Source organism: Zonotrichia albicollis, chromosome Z, assembly GCF_047830755.1.
Source record: "Zonotrichia albicollis isolate bZonAlb1 chromosome Z, bZonAlb1.hap1, whole genome shotgun sequence".
Lineage (NCBI taxonomy): Eukaryota > Metazoa > Chordata > Aves > Passeriformes > Passerellidae > Zonotrichia > Zonotrichia albicollis.
Genome location: NC_133860.1, coordinates 6,510,441 through 6,529,638, shown reverse-complemented (window position 1 = coordinate 6,529,638; position 19,198 = coordinate 6,510,441). Strand labels below are relative to the sequence as shown.

Below are 19,198 nucleotides of genomic sequence, written 5' to 3'. Positions count from 1 at the left end.
CTGAGAGGTCAGCATGTGATTTTCATTGAACTGACCAGGACAATAAAGCTGAAGGCAATTAGCCAATAGAGTGAAACTCCATCTCTGACTTTGGGACCAAACTACAACATACATTTGGAATATTAATTGGCTGAGATGCTCATGGCATTTTTCAAACAGAACACTTCCCAAAATTCTGATAAAATTCTATTGCCTCTAACTTGAAACACCTTTTATCCAATGCTTTCAGCTTTGTTCCCATCCCACCATGCTCAAGCCCCTTGCCTTATGTTCTAAACCTCCTGTTTTGCAAACAGTCACAGTGTCCTCACAGAAATTCTTCTGAATGCTATTGTAAAGAATAGGCATCATCTGTAGGAACTTCCAAAAGCCAGGTACCAGCAGTGCACTGAGAAGCCTCAATCCCACTGAACAGTCCAAGATTTGTTATGCTCTGATTTGCAATGGAAGTGGTAACTTTAATAATCATCAGCGTGTTCCAAACTTCACCTTTCCTGACTTCTAGTTCTAAATAACCCAGCATGCATATGCATATGCAATACTGTGCAAATCTTGTACTTGGCATCTTAAATATATTGATGTTTCCATAGCAGCTGTACCACAGGGCCATGGATGTAGACACAGAGATGTTCTTCTCCAATGCCAGTTTACAGAAGCCTGTAAGGAAATCCAGGAGATGGCATAGTTTGTTTCCAAAACCTTGTCCCAGTGTTAAATCTCAGGCACCAAGAGCAGAGGATCAGCTTCTTCCTTGGTTGCTGGCATCAGCATCAGGATGATTCCAAAACAATGTCAAAAGGCAAAAGACCAAAGTTATCCCCTCAAGTCACTGGTGCATATCACTGTCCTCAAGAGTAATTTCATAAGTGGGACAGTGAGACTCAGTGCTCTGAAGAAATGAAGTCTCTAGGTTCTCTTGCCTTCTTGGGCACCATTTTCTTTACTGTTGATGAGTTTGGCAGATTTTTGCTTTTAGTGGGTGTTGCTTTCCTCTGTTTTTGATGAGTGGTTCGGAGAGATTTCAGCCCCAGCATCTCACAGTACTCATTGCACTGGTGAAGGGCTCTGAACTGCTCAATGAAGGAAAAGGAGCAGTTGCCTTTAAACCCCTTGTATCTGTAGCAACAAAGGGAAAACAAAACAAAACAAAAACAAAAAAAAAAAACCAAATGGGAATTCAAGATTCATTTTCAGCACAGGGAAGCAGAGCATGACTGCTGACTCATAAGCAACTTGAAAGCAATAAGCAAGTCTCTTCTACCCATGCTGGCTTGAGAAGCATCGACTGCCACAGAAACTCAGACTGGGTCATTGGGAGGTGAGAGGAACCAGACAACAAATGGTGACACAAGAGGGAAAAGCATTAGAGGCAAAGCTCTGTGGGCTGGGTCCTGGCACTGTCTTTCATGGCATTAAACTGGGAATAAAATTGCCTGCTGGGTACCTTTCTCAGTAACATACACACAGAAAATCCATGCTACATCATTCTCCATGAACAGTTCTGGTGGCCGCCATGAAAAAACAAGGTTGCTGCACAAGGTGTTTCAGAACTAGAAGCTGTTTCCATCTAAACATGTACATCATTTCCAGGCTATGCTGCTCCCCTCCCCGGCTGCCTACAGGATGCCAAGGAGCCACGCCCCTCAGGGAGGATGGAAGGAATGTTCTGAGGAAGGCAGTTTCATCCAGCCCCCACTGTACCTCCCACCATGAGAGGCACATGTATCCCTCCTCTCTTCACCCTGCTCTGGATGCTGACAGTCCTCCCCAGGGCCTGCTTTTTAAGCTGCATCAGATTATTTTAAAAGGTGTACCTGCTCTTCAAAGGAACCTTTTTGGTTAAATTCTCAGGATGGAGAAGGAAAAAGAAAGGCCAGGGGGCTCCTCTCCTTTTTTAACCTTAATCAGTGCCTGTTTTACCCTGTTTCCATTCGCCAGAGAGGCTACAGAGCAGCACTGTGGCCGCATTAAAAATGCTTCCCTGGCGCCCTCTCCTGGCAGAACTGCAGTGCAGCTCCTGCAGCACATTCACCACACCACTGCTTTGGGCTCCTCTGCTTTCCAGCTCCCTGGCAAAACACACACAGCGAGGACAAAAGATCAAACTTCCTTCCTCCACACATGGTGCACTCTGTTTTGGAGAACAGAAGAGATATGTTCTGTGTCCCCTCTGCCAGCACAGTGCAAGCCACAGCAGTCCCGCTCTGCATTTCTGGCGCAGTAGAACCATGTGTTCCCCCTTCATGGGACCAGGTTAGCTCTCAGCAGCTCGGCTGAGCACACCCAAAGCAGCGAGACCCAGCAACACACAGGAGTTCTACGCACTGAGTTGATTTTCCCCACCCACGTTCACAGAATTAAAAATCCAACTGCTGACATTAATACAGAGATCTTCTTTCCAGGGAAGGAGCATGCAAACAAAATACAGGACCAGGAAAAATCTGTCATCTTGCAGGAATACCATTAGCTAAATATCAAACAAAATTATACTCAACATTTTCAGGAGGTTGTTCATTTAGGGAAATTGTTTTCCTTTCTATATGTCTGAGGTGATCCTTACTACAGCTTGCATTGTGTGCTCACTTCCTCCTCCCCAACACAATGTGTGTTTTTATAGGAATCATTTCCCACAGTGAGCTGGACAACATTCACTGAAGCATTTTTATAAATCTTCTGATTCCTGAGAATGGTGTTGCCTAAATAAAACATTTATTACTCTTTTGGTTTGTAACAGGATCGTGTACATTCATTTCAACTGATTTTACTTTGGATCTACAGGTGCAAGAGTAAATCAGTAAATCAGTCTAATTGAATGGATGCCAGCCTGCATATGTTCAAGATTCTCCCAGAATATTCTAGAGTCACATTTTTAATAATGGTATTGTATTATATTATATAATATAATATAAATAACACTGTAATAATTTAGATGATATTGTGAGGTACACAGACAAGGTCTTTAGAACAAAGGCTGAACACGTGATCAGATCTTCTTTCTCCTGCCAGATTCTCAAAGGAGAATATGAAATTAAAGCACTTACCCCCATCCCCTTTCCCTGTCCAGCAGCCACTGCCTACTCCTATCCACAGCTCTGCTGGCCTGTGTTATAACTAGAAGCCTTAATTAACTTAAGAGAAGTGGATTAAAGTTAGAATATTACAGGTCTACATCTTTACACATAAACTGAAGTTTCCCCAAAGGAGCTGAAGCCTTTGCAACTAGAAAACAGGCTCTAGTAATGCCCTAAATAATCTTTTTTCAAGGCTCAGAACTGCTGTTTTAGAGAAAGAAAGGGGAGAGATACCATCAAATCCCTTCACAGTTGTCCTTGTTTATCAGGGAAGTGGCCAAAACACAGCATCCCACTGAGAAGAGTCTTTATAAAAGCTTGTGTCACAAATACATATCCCAAAGTTGTGGCACTTTTGCTGGCTACAGGAGTGATTCTGGGGTGCCTTTTACCCCGGACTGCAGCCAGTGCTGGCCCTGTGTGTTCAGCCCTACCTTCCTCCAGCTGATGGATCTCCAGGAGCCTTACCTGCTGTCACCAGAGCCCTTCGTGTCACTTGTGAAATGTCCTTCGGACAAGCCCGTTTCAAGGGAGGCATGCAGGAAAAACAAAGCTCAATCTACAGGGTAGCCCCATTCTTTCATAACAAAATAAAAGTGTTTCCTTTACAGGCGTGTTTTCCATAAATATGAATGTGAAGAAGTTAAAACACTTAGATAAGGACTGTTTTCTTCTAAAGTTAAAGCAAGAATGAATTTCCAGTGCACCCTCCCCCATCCACATTTAACTGTGAAGAGTCAGAGGAGTAAAGCACAAGCATGCTGCTGAGAAATCACGTTCACTCACCCTTTGGCCAGGGTTGCTATGCCAACATCTGTTAACTTCATCCCTACACCTGCAAGGCAGCAAGGAAAACAGAGTTTAGCTTATACTGGAATTTCTAGGACAATGTTCACATATGGAGGCGTTAAATATTATTTATTGAGTCACATTTTTCACTTTAATGATTTGTCACATTTTTTTCAAAGCATTTTAAAGCACCCCAGTCAAGAAGAGGATGTTCTCTGTGTCACCAGCAGTTTCTAGAAGTCAGGTTCATGCCACTATTTTACAGCTGTCAGGGTGATCAACAGCACAGCTTCTTTCCTGTGCTAGGATTTTGTTCTTTCTCCTTCCTTTAAATTACTTCAGGGATCTTGTTTAGATGCCTTTTTGTTATTTTTTCTGCCTTCACATGTAAAAGAATATAGGATGTTTCCTAAGATTCCAGCTTTTTCTGGTTTTCTTCCCCTGTTCCAAATATATTGCAGGACTGAAGAGGAGTCACACCCATGGGAGCTGAGGTAACACTTAGCAAACATGAGGGTGTTTCTTCATTATTATTTTTGAAGGAATATATTTCTTCAAAACTAGCCAGGACCAAACGTGGAGCATTCCACTGTTGAGTGATTGTTGGTGAGTATTCAAATACAAGCAAAGAAAGGGGAAGGACTAGGGGTTATTAACACCTGAAGTCTTTCACTCAGCAGCTATTTCATTTATCTCTGGTTGGTGAGAGAAAAATGCAGATTTGGCTCATACTGAGTGTCCAGATTCACTAAGGTACATGCAAAAGAACAACTCCTCCATTAAGAGTGTAAGATTTAGTTTCCTTTTCCAAACTGCCCTCTTACAAGAACATAAGCTTGATAAAAATTGCTCCTACTCAGACAACTCACCTTGCAGGTCAGTGACAAGCAAGTTCCCATTGGTCTTCTCATACACCCAGTGCTGAAAGGTGCAACACTTCTGGCCAGCCTCTGAGTCTCTTCTCAGGAAATTCACTTCCTTGCCATCCTTGACAGAGTATTTCACAAACTCCCCAACCAGCTCCTCCTCCACTGTGGCATAGGGGATGTTATTAGCAGGGCGATGAATAAGAAAAATCTGAATGATTCTGAAATTAAGCGATAGAAACTAATAAAATCCTGAGAATTCTTTCAGTAAAAGGGTAAGAAACAGACAAAAGTGGCCAGTGATCTCAGAGAGTGAGTGAACAGGCACCAACTCTAAACCAAGCTGAAAGAGCTGTAACACTGGTCCCAGGTTTCCTCTTTCCTCTTTAGTCCTAGCAATCAGTGGGTTGCCGTGGCACAGGATGGTATACATAGGCATATATGTATATAAAATACATATTTATACTCACTCTGGTACTTCTCCAAAGCCTTCCAAGGGTTCAGCTTCAGCTGCATATAACTTTGCATACTCTCTCGCAGTATTTTGGACATAGCATTCCTGTATTACAACAGACATGCCGATGGGAATATTGCTGAAAACATTCAACAGATCATCTGTTTGAATCTGAGGGCAGCTTTGGCCCCAGGCGTGGGTGACCGAGGCCAGGCAGCTCACCTGCAGTGCCAGGCTGTAGTTCTTCTGCAGCAGCTCGTCGCGGCTCTTGGTGCCGTAGGTGAGGGCGCTGTGCACCTTCAGCACGCAGGGGTGCCCGGGGGCGAAGGCAGGCGCCAGCCCCTGCAGCACGCGGCTGCGGAAGGCTCTGCGGTGCATCCCCTCGCCAAAGTGCAGCCCCTCTGTCATTATTGCTCCGTGCAGGGTCCCACCAAAGTAGCTGGAGCTGAGGGGGTCCTCTCTGAACATCAGCTGCATGAATTCGATTTCTTCCACACCTAAAACACAACAGGAATCTCTGCAGGCACGTGGAGGGGTGGGCATGGGACAGCAGGTGCATCTCTCCAGAGAGGAGGAAAAAATGCTCAGTGGAAGCAGAAATTGTGTTCCTGAGGGCTGGGACCCCAAGCAGCTCCTGAGAGGCAGCTGCTTGCCTGTATCTAAAGCCAGCATGGACAAAGGTGGCAGCTCAGGATCATAAGGAGAGAAGCCAGAGTGCAGCCAACAAGTCTGTTACAAATGAAATCAAGGAAGACTCTGGATTTCACCCCTTTAAATGTTCATTGGAATCCAAATGCAAAAAAAATCATAAGGGGGAAAAAGTTAAGCACTGAGAGAAACTAAAACATCCTAACTGCACTTCAAGTGTCTCTAATAATAACATTTCAAGGACCATCAGTAAAGAGGATAAATAGGAGAACAGAACTACACAACAAGGAATTCCTTCCACCTGTCCCTTACTTCTGGTTTAGCCTCTGTACACTATTGCTTCTCTTCAAAGCACAGAGGAAACACTGCACTGATAAGGCCAGAATTAGAACACTCCTTAATTCCATCTAAAATTCTCTGATTAAAAGTTATACAGTGCTGCTACATGAAAAGTCCTGTCTTTACTTTGCACAAGGAAATAAATGCTTAATTCTAATTCTTCAAGGAATAGAAGGAAAAGTCACCATGCCAGCTGAAGACCTGGATCTCTGCAGGCTGTTCAGGAATGACAAGCCCACTGGCAAGGCACTATCTTTAGCTGCAGCACAGGCCACATGCCCGGTGTCACTGAACACCAGTTAACACACAGGGAAAGCATTCCAAAGCTCCATGCCTGCCTTGCTCCTGGATACAGTTACACAGCAGGTGACCTGCAAGAACCCTGTGTTTGTGCCAAAGAGCTGCCAGTGTGTGTATGTGTGTGTCTCTGTATGATGCCATGCAATGCTACTTCACTTTATATTTACCTTCATAACTCTGTAAACTTGACAGACGTTCCAATACTAGGAGGAAGCAAGAAAAAAAAAAGAATTTTCTAGTAAAAAACTCTGAATGGAAACTGCCATTGTCATTATTATTAATCAAAACTCTAAACTGGGGCTTACCTGCAGCAGTCAGATGAAACTCAGCAGTCACCTTCCCATACATGTTATTCAAGCAGCAGTAATACATCCCCTGGTCTTGGTAACTGGCTTCAGCTATTTCCAGAGAGACGGGAGAGTCATCCTGGGCACTGCAACAGAGCATTTTGTGCTATCACATATTTTACCTGTTTTCACTGGAAAAACGGATAAATTTCATCTTTCTGCACTATTTGTTAAGACACAGCACAATTATTTAGCAGATAATGACATGTATTAATACTACAATTAGTATTGCAATACAACAATCAAAATCAGAAGAGTTAAAACAAGAAGAATCAGAATAGAAAGTTTAAGCAATTCATGCAACTTTTTCTCTCCACTTAAAAGAACATCTAAGAAGAATCCTTCCTACAAAATTTTTCATTTTCTCAGAAGTGAGCATTTTGATGGAAATGTATTTTCTTTCTTTTTTTTTTTTTTCTGGATAATCTTAATTTTGCATTTTTGAAGCATTCTAAACAGGTTTTTAAATCAGAATACAGAATTACAAGGAAAATACCAGAATTACAAGGAAAATAACTAATTTCATTAAAATGGAAAGGGTAGATGCTGTTAATGTCCTTAAGAAGCTTTTATTTCCACCCTTCTCTAGGTTAAATGAGGTTCAAACCTCTTTGATATTTTTTTTAAAATCTGGATGACACTGGCTATGAACAAGCTGAGAGGCGATGCAGCACAAACTGTGAGCAATATCAGTGCACTGTGAGAAGATCTGCCTCCTATGAATTGCGGTTACCCCGAAACTCCCAGTCCTTCAGAAACACTCCCTTACCTTCTCTGCAGCCGAGCCAGCACCTGGGAATCTTTAGTCCATGTAATGGTGGAGTCACCATGAATGTCACCAAACTGACAGCACAGCTTAATACTTCCAGAGCAGTCAGGGAATAACTCTGCTTGGATCTTCTTCAGCAGCCTGGGGGCTTGAAACACAAGAACCACAGTTAAGGATTTGATGACAATTACATTGTTTTGGCATTTTAACATTTCACGTTAAGAACACAAATGCTGAAATCCCTGGTAAGTAATTATGACTTCTGGTGTCTCAATACTAATAACTAGTAGAATTTTTTAGCTGATCACAGCCTGGGGAAAAGTCCCAAAAGGTCCTGCCAGCCTGGACCTCTGCTAGGACTTTTCACTGCCTCACAGAACACTCCAGTGTCTTTGCACATGGGCATGGTGCGGGCAGGGGGCTGGAGGGGACTTGGAAAGAAAGGGAATTGACATGGACTTAGAGAAAGGTTTTGGGATCAGCCCCGTGATCATTCAAGTGACACATCCCTGCTCGATGTTGCAAGATGTTTTGTTTCCAGCTGTGTTAATTCTGAGCTGTTGCACTCTGAACAAGGTAGCATGGCATGTGCCCCTCAGGGATCCCATTCCTGCAGATTACAGTGTACTGGTGTTACTCCAGTAACACCTAACTTAAAGGGTCAGGCACACTGCCATGGCTTTCCCCATTCCCAGTTCCAGTCCAGGTCTCCCCACTGGACTAACAGTCCCTGAGTCCTGGGGCATGTGAACCTCGCTGTATCAGGGCTAAAGTGACACAGACAGGACCTGACAGCTCTAGAAATAGAACTAATGGCCCCAGGTTCCTGGCCTGGCCAGCCTTCTCTCCTGCAGCTGAAATAATGCAAAAGAACACTGAGTATATTCCACAGCAACCAAACCAGCCTTCTCATAATGCCAGGGAAAGGGCCACAACTGTCCTCTAGACCACAGACACACTTCAGTCGAGAGTGAGGCAGAGCAGGAACAGATGAATAAAATTCACTGCTATCTGATGCAGCCTGAATGTTTAAAACATTTTGCAAGTGTAGCCTCAAGCAATGGAAACAGGTCAGGCATTGAAGGAATGTGTGTCTCCTCCCACACATCTGGTTCCCTGGAAAAGGATGCATCTTTGAACAGAGACAAGTCTGGGGTTTTTTTAAATGTGATTAGAAAAAGTAGAAGTCTCATGGGACCACACAGTAATTTGAGTGTGCGAAAAGCTCCACAAATGTGTAGCTTACCTTTAGTCACTGTTCAGTCTTGCTCTGAACTATTAAATCATTTTATGATGTGAACATGAAATGTCATGTCAGAAGGTAAAAAATAAGACCTTGGTCCTTGCAAAGTACCCATAGCAACAACAAATCCCTCATCCGCCCAGGAGTCACAATCCTGCTACAGTGTTTAGCAATCTTCTAGAAACTCTGGCAGCAACCCGGATCCCCTTTCCATTATATGTTTCCTCTGTCAGTTTAATATTGCTCATTTCATCCGTCATTTTTGCAGCAGGGCAAAGCAATGCAGAACCAGTCAGAAGTCAGCACACAGGACCTCAAAACATTGTTTATCAGTGGTACCCTACTGCTAACAATAACACTTTGCTAGTAATAAATCCTTTGGTAACCAAGAGGGGGGAATTGCAGCTGGGAGCTGCAATGCAGGAGCATAACTGGGAACACAGTTATGTGTGGGAACAGAACAAGTAGCGGGCTTGCAGCTGCTATGTGTGTGTAGTTATGTGGTACCATTATGCTGTTCCTCCATGCAAAGTTACTCCAAGAGGCCAATGAGGCAGTGATTATTTTAAATAGGTTACAAAGCTCATGAATTGAATATACTTGCCAGCTGGGAAAAGGGTTCATCTCTGTGGCATGGACACAGCACTCATTACTAAGTGAACAAATCTGGAAATAAAGCTCCATGAGGGCAGGACACCTTTAGCTGACTGAGTCAATCTGAAAGAGGCCTGCAGTGCCTTTCAATAATCTTAATTTTGTACTGTAGCCAGAATGATGGGAAAGGACAGAAAAGAAAAACCATTTTCTCTTACCTTTGCTATCTTTTTTCAAAATGAGTTTCCTTTGCTCTTTTCTATCCTCTTTATGAATCACGCCTCCCTCGCTCTTGCCAGACTTTTTAGTGCAGCTGGTGTCCTTGCTGACACTTCCCCTCTCCTCCAACCTGGGTTTTTTGGACAGAGTTGCTGGTGGTAATTTCTTCTTAGCTCCAGCAGCTACATGCCCGCTCTTTGTTGCATCCTCTTTACATTTGATGGGCTCAGGCTCTGCAGCAGCCACTGATATCTGGCAGGATTTTGACCCTTCCTGATTTCTTTGACTTTCTGTGATGACTGGGAATGGATCAAGAGTGGTCCACGCCAAAGAGAATGATGGAGTTCTTCTGCGGGGTGGTTGTTCTTGAAAACGCTGGTTGTTCCCTGAATCAACTGGTGGCAAATTAACCAAACCCCTTACCACACTCTCTTCTGTCCTGACTTCCTCCATTTTATCATACTCAGTGGACTTAACTGAATTCTCAGCCTCAGCTATCTTGCTGGAAGGGATCAAGTCAGGACGAGGCTGCTCTGTGTTAATATTCATAATCTGTTTTGGAGCCTGGGAGCCAGTCAAAGTGTGCAAAGGAGCCTTTGCTTCAGCTTCATCTGGGTTATATTCAATAGCTCTTGGAATCTCATGGTCATTTTCACACAAGGCTGCTTCTCCTTTGGTTTCTCCAGGGACCCTCTGGAACAGACCCTTCAATGACTTGCAGGAAATTTCCATTGTAGTTAAATTTCCATTTATTTTGACTCCAGTTTGTATGGATCCAGTTTTTCCCTCATTTCTTGTGGCAGGACAGGCCACTGCAGATGCACTGGGAAGGGGCTCTGAGTGGCTTACAGATGTGGGGAAGGGCAGGGTTTTGTTCCCAAGCAGCTGTTGGGAATGCAGCCAATCCTGGGCACCTCCATCCTCCCCACCTGCTGGGCTGTGGTGCTCACTTGGAGCCTCCCTGGGCAGCGGGGCATTGCCTGATGTTACACTTCCAGCTGCATAGGTGGGAGTTTTTGAAGAATCTATTTTTAACCCTTCATCAGAGCTGAAGGTGCTGTCAACAGAAAATGAATGCTGTTCTGCTGTATTACAAGGGGAAGCTGCAATCTGACTCTCTGAAACCTGACTAACTCCTGAGTCACAGGAAGCTTCAGCCCTGTGTTCCTCAGGTATGCAAATCTCTGTCTGTTCTCCTCCTGGTTTACATGGTTCACAGCTGGGCACTTCTAGGTAAAAATCTCTTAAAAATGTCTCCCCAAAAGGGGGAGAGACTGCCCCTTCTTGTTTTGCTATTTCTGGCAGTTGGTCTGTATTTTGGGGTAGATTCTTATGTGCTATGGTTTCGTGAATCTGAATTAAACTAGGCGATTGCATTACATTACTGTATTTCTGTGCATTAGAAACAATTTGAAAATCCTGACAGCCATTATTTTTTGAAAGATGGTAGCCATCAGAATTAGTGAAATTTGGTGCACTCAAGCCTGAATGATTTTCTGTTTCTTGTAAATTCACTACACCACTTTTATGTACGGACTTAACAGAAGAGTGTTCTGCATGTGTAAACTGGCTGGTATTTTCACTGGGGAAAATGTCTTCCTCTTCAGGGAAATAAGCCAGTTCTCCCCTCACTGGACAGCAGTCTGTAAAATGACAGCCTTCTCCAGGTATAGACTCATTTGTCATGGTTGTGTTGTATTCAGTGTGAAGTAACTGTCCAACTGTCCCATGTGACATATCTGATAAGTCAGCTTTGGGACAAGCTAAATTACCACTCTGAGTACTTTGTAACCCTTGAGGAGAATCTGCTTCGCTTGTTTGGGCAGCACTATTAACAGCAGGCTTCCCTTCCCAAGCCACAGTGGATCCGTTCCTGCCCGTGGCCATTGGCTTCGGCTCCAAGCACTCCTGGGTGCTTAGGAGGACACTGCTTGCTGAAACACAAATGGATGGTGTTTCCCTGTCATTCCCAGTGCCAGAATTTAGACAGACACCATCTGTTCCTACCACTTGTGCAAGACAAATGCTTCCTATGGATGCACTCTCACATGCTGCAGCTCTCTGCAGGAGGATAGCAGAAACACTGCAGTCAGCCTTCTCAGCTCTGGGGTTATGAGCTGGTTCTGTGATGGGCCCCTGCTCTTCTATCAAATCCACTGGCAAAGCATGATTGGAACAGGTCTCCTGCACAAAGTTCAGTTCTGTGACTTTGATATCTGACAGCCTCGTACCTAAACTTGGGATGCCTCTGTTTTCAAATGGGATTTGATAGTCTGAGTCATCTTCATGAAGAAGTTTCCACAGCTTGTCATGCACTGCAGATATATCAGCATCTCCTTTGCACTCAGGTTCTCCAGATTCCAGGACTGACTTGGGATTAGCTTCAGACACAGCCTCATCGGCTGATTGGCTGCAGAGAATATCTGGGTTACTGCTCTCATGTATGTCAAGCCCAGGCCTCTGCTCTCCCTCCCCTGGCTCATCACACAGCTTTGCAGAAGAGAGAACAGCACACAAGCGTTCCTGTTTATCAGGAAGAGAGTCCATATCCCATAGAGGAGAAGGAGAAATGTTATTCTTTGACATTTTGCCATTCCTAATAATTTCTTGTCTGGGGAAGACCTGTTGGTGACAACCTTCTCCCTTTTCACAAGGAGCACAGTGAAGAGAAGAGGTCTGTAAATCTGCATTCTTCACTTGCAGTGTGTTTTCAGTAGAGAGCTGGCTGGTTCCTGCACTCTCACAAGTGCTGAGGATGCCTTCCCTTTCTGCGCTGGGCTCCATACAGAGGTTCTCACAATTCTGGGTAACACTTTTAATATTAGCACCTTGACTCTTCAAAGAAGGAGAATAGAGCAATATAATTAAAAATTAGAACTACAGCTTGACACAGGCCTAAAGACTTGCATTTTTTTAAACTTTTTTTTTTTAATATTTGTCAATAATCACATTACTGACTTGTAATTATCAACATAATGGATTGAAATCAACCTCCTGGGTCTGAGTCTGAAAGTGTTGCTCCTTAGAGAAGGATTTGTAATGAATCTAATCAATTTTACCTCACAGTTTCTCACTGTTTTTTAAGCAGAAATGGTTTTGCAAGGTAATTTTCCTTTGCAAGCAAAGCCCCCATGTTATATTTATATCCCTCTGTTTGTACAAATGGAGTGTAACAAGCAATCCCTAGAATACAGACTAGAATACAGACTCACTGTCTCTGGGTCTCAGCTCCCTCAAATCCACTACATTTGGGACTGCTTTTACTGTTTATTGTTCTCCAGCAATCCGCCTTAGTGGATTGCCACTTCCCTGTTTCATGCAATGCTACTCAAATTCCCCTTTCCTAAAATGACACTCCCTTTTAAATGGCACAGCTGCCCTGGAGTGGCTGAAATACCTCAATATCTGTAGTTATTTCAACTGCTTTAGACAGGTGAAACAAAAGACCTGAGCTGTGCTTTATCCTGCAGAGTGACAGGCACATCCTGCCAGCCTCCTGCTGTTCCTGCTCAAAAGGCAGAAAAAGAGGAAGAACTATAATATTTTAAAGGCCAGAAAGTGAATCATCTGCCAACAACACAGAGCAACAGGCTGACCATGCAGAGCTGTCAGGAGCCCATGCTCCAAAGCGGTACAGATTTTCTAAGGGATTTTTTCTTGATGTGTCTCCCAGGAAAGACTGGAGCCAACATAAGGCATGGGCAAGAAAATGGGATGTTAACTGTCATGCCCACTGAATGAGCAGGGCTGGTGCCATGAGCTGCAGTGACTCCACTCAGGACTGCCCTGCTTTCTCTGACACAGAGCTAGAGCTGCTCTGGCACGGCTCAGGCCCGGACCGTTCCCTCGCAGCACCGAGCTCTCAGCTCAGCCAGACGCCCAATTACCTGTGTCAGTTCTGCTTCTCTCCTCTTTGCATAACAAAATTCAAAATTGTCTAAAAGTGACAGAAATCTGTCTTGGCAAGGTCAAACCAAGGACCTCTCAGATTTTATGTCAATAGGCTGTTCTGATATGGAAAAAACCAGAATAATGGCTCTGTAACCCAGGAGTGACAGCAGCACCTTGTGCCAAGAGTGCTGAACATTGACCACTGACAGGGACCCAAGGGTGCTGACCACTGGACTCTGACAGGAACAGGGTGCTGGCTGACTGCTAACAGAACCAGATTCTCAATGACACCCAGAAAAGCCTCCTGGCTCTCTGTACACTATGTAACATCACACAGCTGGCACCTTTGGAGTCTTGGACCTATTATTGAGGAAGCTGCTCTGAAGCAGCAGGTAAATAAAGAATTTCACCTGAGGCTAAGCCATGAGGTCGTGAAAGGAGTGAGGAGCCTCGCACTTTAATGGCAGGAGAGTCACTCAGCACAGCAGGTGCTGCACAAGACACACTGCAAAGGTTGTTCCAGTTCGAACTCTCGGTGCCACGGGAAGTGTAAATCCTTGGGTCATTAGTGCTGTGATCCCGTGGCTGCTCTGTACCCCTCAGCAGACCAGATTCCCACACGGACAGGGAAAATATCCCACCCTTCCAAAGCGGTCAGCTGCGGGGCTTGCTGCGAGCGCCTCCCCTCGCTCCCGCGGAGCAGTCTCACCCGGGGCTCCAGCAAACGCCCCAGGGTACTTCTACAGAAACCCGTGTGCAGCAATAGATTCGCTCTAACCTCTCTTAGATTACACAGGCAGATTTCTGAGGAGTTTCTGGCTTACTATATGGGTGCTGTGAGAAGCTGTCCACGTTTTTCTAGTGCTCCAAAAAAGGGACGAGTATTCAGGCGGGATGCTTTTGCTTGGCTCATTTTCAAGACCACATAATTTTGAAGCTACACCTGAATTTCACTGTCATACACACATGTTTAAAAATAGGGTTTGGTGTGTGCCCAGCTCTCATGCTTTTGTGTACACCAATAGTAATTTTTTATCCAGTGAGGAGTTTTGGCCATGGAAATGCAGACTTACTGACTAGGTACAACAAGACTTTAAGAGGCTGCTCTGAAATTTGTGCCAGGCACCTGACAGCTGCTCTTGGCTAAGAGGCTTCTGGGATTTCAATTATTGCACTGGACTTGGGGAAAAGAAAGCAAACACAGCCTCTGGCAAACCACGGCCATACACCCTGTCAGGAAGCTCTGAGAAGGTTAATTCCAGTGAGGGGTATTCCCCATCATAAGGACATCATGTGCTCCTCAGATGGGCTTGGAATTTTATGTACCATAAAACCAGAGAAACCTATGAGCATTTTTCAGGAAGAAGAATTCAGTGATTTCTGACTGCTGAAGACACCCCAGTGGTGAGATTAAAGTCACTCTACTGTGACACTACAGAACTGGGAGATATTTTTCCCAAATGATCAGACAAAGAAAAGCATGTGCAATTGGAAAAAACATTTTTTGTGACAAAGGAATTTTTTTCTGTGCAATTAGCTACACAGCTTCAAGCTAGAAAAACTGGTGACAATATGATTATTCATGATTTAATAGTGTTTATATATCTTGAGTCCTTACAGTGTGAAATAAAAATGATGATTCAATTTTCCTACTTAGGCAAACTGGTAGAGCATCATACCAGTCTCTACAACTGTAGTGATTTCTCCAGTTCATTTTCTACCAACAGCATAAAATATGCAAATACATGGACAGTACCACAGGGGTTTGAACTTTTAACTGGTTTATATGTTTCAACTGTAATATCCAACTCTTTCATTGCTTTATTTTAAAAATCACAGAGCTCCATTCACCTCTGTAACATGAACTCTCTGCATTGAATTCCCTTCGTTGTTACAAAACCAGAGCAAACCCCTCCTGATTTGGTTCGGTTTCCAGCACCATTAGTGGAGGATGGTTTTGTTTCTTGCATATAGATTGAAAAGAAAGTAAATGAAAGCATTCTCTGCTCAAATACCAACAGGTATTTGAGAAACTTTCTGGGTTGAAAGAAGCATTACTTTGCTAAGACCTGTGCAATACCCTCCATATCAGATTTCTCTATCCAGCTGTCCAGAGGCCCATTAGTGCCTCTCACCATTATCAGGCTCACTCTATAATTAGAACAGCTTAGGCTTTACTTGGGCCTTTTCTAAACCCAGATTTCCCTCCCAGCCGTAGCTGTCATTCAGAAGTACATGAATAGTATCTTTCAAAGTAATTTTGATTTTACAGTATTTTGTGACAAGCAGGAATAAATTGCATTGAGTTCAGCAGAGCAGCTCTTTGTGTTAAATGATAAAGATGTTACTTACCCCAAATGAGGTGTTCTCATCTGGCACCTGGTTTTGCTCAGACAGCCCCCGAGTCCTTTTCCTTTCCCAGTGATGGTCTTTATCTGCCTCTTCTGTTGGACACAGAGCAGCCTGCATTTGCAGACTCTCTGCTTCCTCGGGAATCTGTGCTGAACAGACACCTTCCTGACTGGGAGATGGAGCTCTGGATTCCCCACCTGCTGCTGCAGCCTGGAAAGACTGTCCTATAGCACTTACATATCTGCAAAGTTCTATAGGGTTTAACAGCTTGAAAAGGTTTCTCCTCAGACTTTCTGTTAAGGTACAGACAGCGTGCTGTGCGCTTTCCTCTGGCACATTCCTCCTCCCCTCCTCCAGCAGCAGTGAGCTTTCCCCCAGCACGTCCCCACCATCAGGGCTGGTTTCTGTCCTTGTCCCCGAAGCCTGATTGGGGCAAGCAGCACCTGTGCCATGGGCAGAGGAATCTACCTGGGCAGGGACAGTGTCCGTGGGCTTTGGTCCGTCCCTTGAGGAACCTGCAGCCAGATGGTCACTTCCATTAGTCTCTTCTTCACTTCTGGGATGTTCATTTCCAGTGGCTGCAGAAGCAACAGGCACTTGATTCTTCTCTTTGTCTTTCAAAATGGCACTTTTATCTCGGTGGTGTCCAACAGTGAGAGTCATCTCTGTCTGCAGAGCTGACTGGCTGTACATAGAGGGGTCTCTCCTTACGTTTACTCCTTTGATTTTTGACTGATGCTCACAGAAGCCAATGGGGGTATCCATAGGCGTAGTGTTATCTGACACTTGGAACACACAAGGCATTTCACTGAGGAAGTAAGCACACCCATCACAGTCCTTACCCAGTTTTAGATCATCTTCATCGCTTTCCAGTAAAAATTCTAATTTCTTTCTCCAGATTTCATCTTCATGCACTGTAAGCACATCTGAACATTCAAAGTACTCCAGGTCATCATCAGAAAAGTCATCACTTACGCTTGTTAGTTTCTCTGAATAAATCTCCAGAACAGCAGCAGAATTTTCAGAGTCATATTTTCCAAAATCAGTGAGATTACCTAGGGAAGTGTCTGCCTGCTCACCCAGCAGGGAATTCCTGCTTAGAGGTCTGCCCAGCCCAGTCCTTTTACATGCCTGGACATCGGCCAGAGCCTGAGGAGATCCAGAGTCTTGTGTGTTAAGGCAACAGTTGCCTGTGTGACAAGTGGTTACATCTGTGGGGTGGGAAGGCACCTGCCTGCTGCAGTATTCTGCCGCTCTTCCAGCAGTGACATCAACCACACCGTTAAAATGGAGCAGGGCATCACTCTCCTCTGACAAATCCCTCAGGCAGGAAAAAGTTGCCTGGGATTTAATTACTTTCTTAATGTCCATGTTGTCTTCTGTGTTAGGCAAGTGTCTTGAGGGATTTCTCAAGTGGAGACAAAATTCCTGCTTTGCTGAGTTCCTCAAGCAGTAAATGAATGATTTTTGAAGAGTCAGAACCTGATGAGATCAACACAGTCTCACCCTCACAGGGGGAACTCTTGCATTGTTCAAAATGTTTCCTATTTTCCTCATTCTACCCTGAAGACTGTCACGAGTTCATTTAGGACAAAAACAAATTCTGCACAAGTTTTGTTCTTTGTATGTGGTTCTGGGTCAAGAAAAGTCATTCTAGCTCTCAATGAAGTGTTTCTTTTACTGTGCACCTGCAAGTAAAAGAAACACAAAGCTTAAAATTACTTCTGAAATGGATATAGGTATTTTCTAAAAGGTGGTCAGTTAACACATATTTGCAAGCACTTTCAAAATAAGAAATCATTATTTAAGACCCAAGATCAGACGTTAAGGCAGTAACCCTAACCCGACTGTCTGTGCAATGACACTTACTGGCAGCACATTGCAAGTGTCTGAGTGATCTGTGCTAGGAGAACAAAACCTTGAGCACACCCACACACGCGTGTGCCACCTCGACAGGGGCTCTGGAACACAGCCTTTCACCTTTTCTAAAGGCAAACAGGAACCTGCAGATAATGTACATTTCCACACGGACACCACTGCTACAGCTACCTGCTGCTTTGGTGGTCACATTGGCACAACAGCAGGCTATTCCTTGGATAGGATCATAGGGACATAAATCTCAAACTCTGTTTGTAGAAATACCCAGAACAACCAGCCTGCTTAGACTTTATAGGGCAATTTCTGTTTAAAGCAATTCTCTTGTGCTCTGGCTTGATATTTGTCATTCCTGTGCTGAAAGAACATGAAATGAGGCAGGCTTGCTTCAATTTCCTGCTTATATCAAGTTTTCCCCTCAAGCGGGTGTGCAGTAGCACAGTGGCGTGGCAATGCTGAATTCACATAAAATCCAAGTGAGATACACCAAAAGGCTTGAGCAGGTCACGGCAGGAAATATGCCTGCTTTGGCTCTCGGATCTTCTGTAAACAGATTTTCCATTTTGTATTGATCAGAACCATGGGGAATTATTATAGTAGCCCTTGAGGCAAATGCAAGACAAGTTCATGCTCAGCAGGGTCTGCTCCTGCCCGAGCTCAGTGCCTGGGAACTGAGATTAAGGGAGAACAAAGCTGGGAGCAGCATGAGAACAGCAGCCTGACAACTGTGCTTGGGTGTGATTGAGGAGAAATACTGAACTGATGCAAACCTGCAACAGCCAGATTAACAAGGCAGCAAGAGACAGATGGAGCTGCCTCACCAGAACCATTGGATGGCAGGAAGTTATCAGGGTTTGTGAAAAATAATCCATTTCAAATAATATTTAACAAAAGAATGGCTGGGAAAAGCATCAAAATGACTAAAACAATCACCCAGCATTTCTGTAAGGCATATATATAATAAAACAAATTCAAGTCAATTTCCAGAAGAGGTTTTTCATTTAAAATTCATACTTTGTCATAATTCCACACTGGCTGTGAAAAGCCTATTCACTCATCATAGTGAAAGTATTGTCTGAAATTCCAATTCTAAATATAAAATTTGACTGTTCAATATTATCTTCCTTGAAATGACATCACTCCCAATTGAACCTTATTTTTATACATTATTAAATATGTTCAGTATTTGATAATTTATTTCAATTGAGATCAAAACAGTTTTGAATTGCACTTTAACATGGAAGGAAAAATATTTAAATTATTTTATATTTTGTAGGTAGTTCTGGTGACAAAGCCACTTCTAGTGATTTCAGAGGGATTATTCCTAATGACAGAAAAAAAATTAATTAACAAAAAATATAAACTTGATTAAACTTAAAAAGTGGCCATTGAATTTTCTTTCTTGCATCACATTTTTCCTACTTTATTAAATTATTACCAA

General features: G+C 43.7%; 1 protein-coding gene across 6 annotated transcripts in view; it reads right to left on the bottom strand.

Annotated features, from left to right (window-relative positions):
* Positions 1–552: 552 nt before the first annotated feature.
* Positions 553–19,198, bottom strand: part of LOC102061120 (alpha-protein kinase 2) — a 24,759-nt gene continuing 6,113 nt past the window's right edge. For 2 of the 6 annotated variants that reach the window (XM_074532205.1, XM_074532204.1), the window contains 11 exons: positions 15,883–17,570; positions 9,639–12,474; positions 7,584–7,731; positions 6,773–6,900; positions 6,635–6,670; positions 5,403–5,677; positions 5,197–5,285; positions 4,730–4,947; positions 3,858–3,906; positions 3,540–3,566; positions 553–1,116 (listed from right to left, as the gene is read on the bottom strand). In XM_074532205.1, the coding sequence (XP_074388306.1) occupies positions 882–1,116; positions 3,540–3,566; positions 3,858–3,906; positions 4,730–4,947; positions 5,197–5,285; positions 5,403–5,677; positions 6,635–6,670; positions 6,773–6,900; positions 7,584–7,731; positions 9,639–12,474; positions 15,883–17,253 (5,412 nt within the window). In that variant the 5' untranslated portion in view covers positions 17,254–17,570 and the 3' untranslated portion in view covers positions 553–881. Of the gene's footprint in view, positions 1,117–3,539; positions 3,567–3,857; positions 3,907–4,729; positions 4,948–5,196; positions 5,286–5,402; positions 5,678–6,634; positions 6,671–6,772; positions 6,901–7,583; positions 7,732–9,638; positions 12,475–15,882; positions 17,571–19,198 lie in introns of those variants that run through there. The other 4 variants (XM_014273367.3, XM_026798432.2, XR_003382238.2 and 1 more) reach the window with 4 other exon arrangements.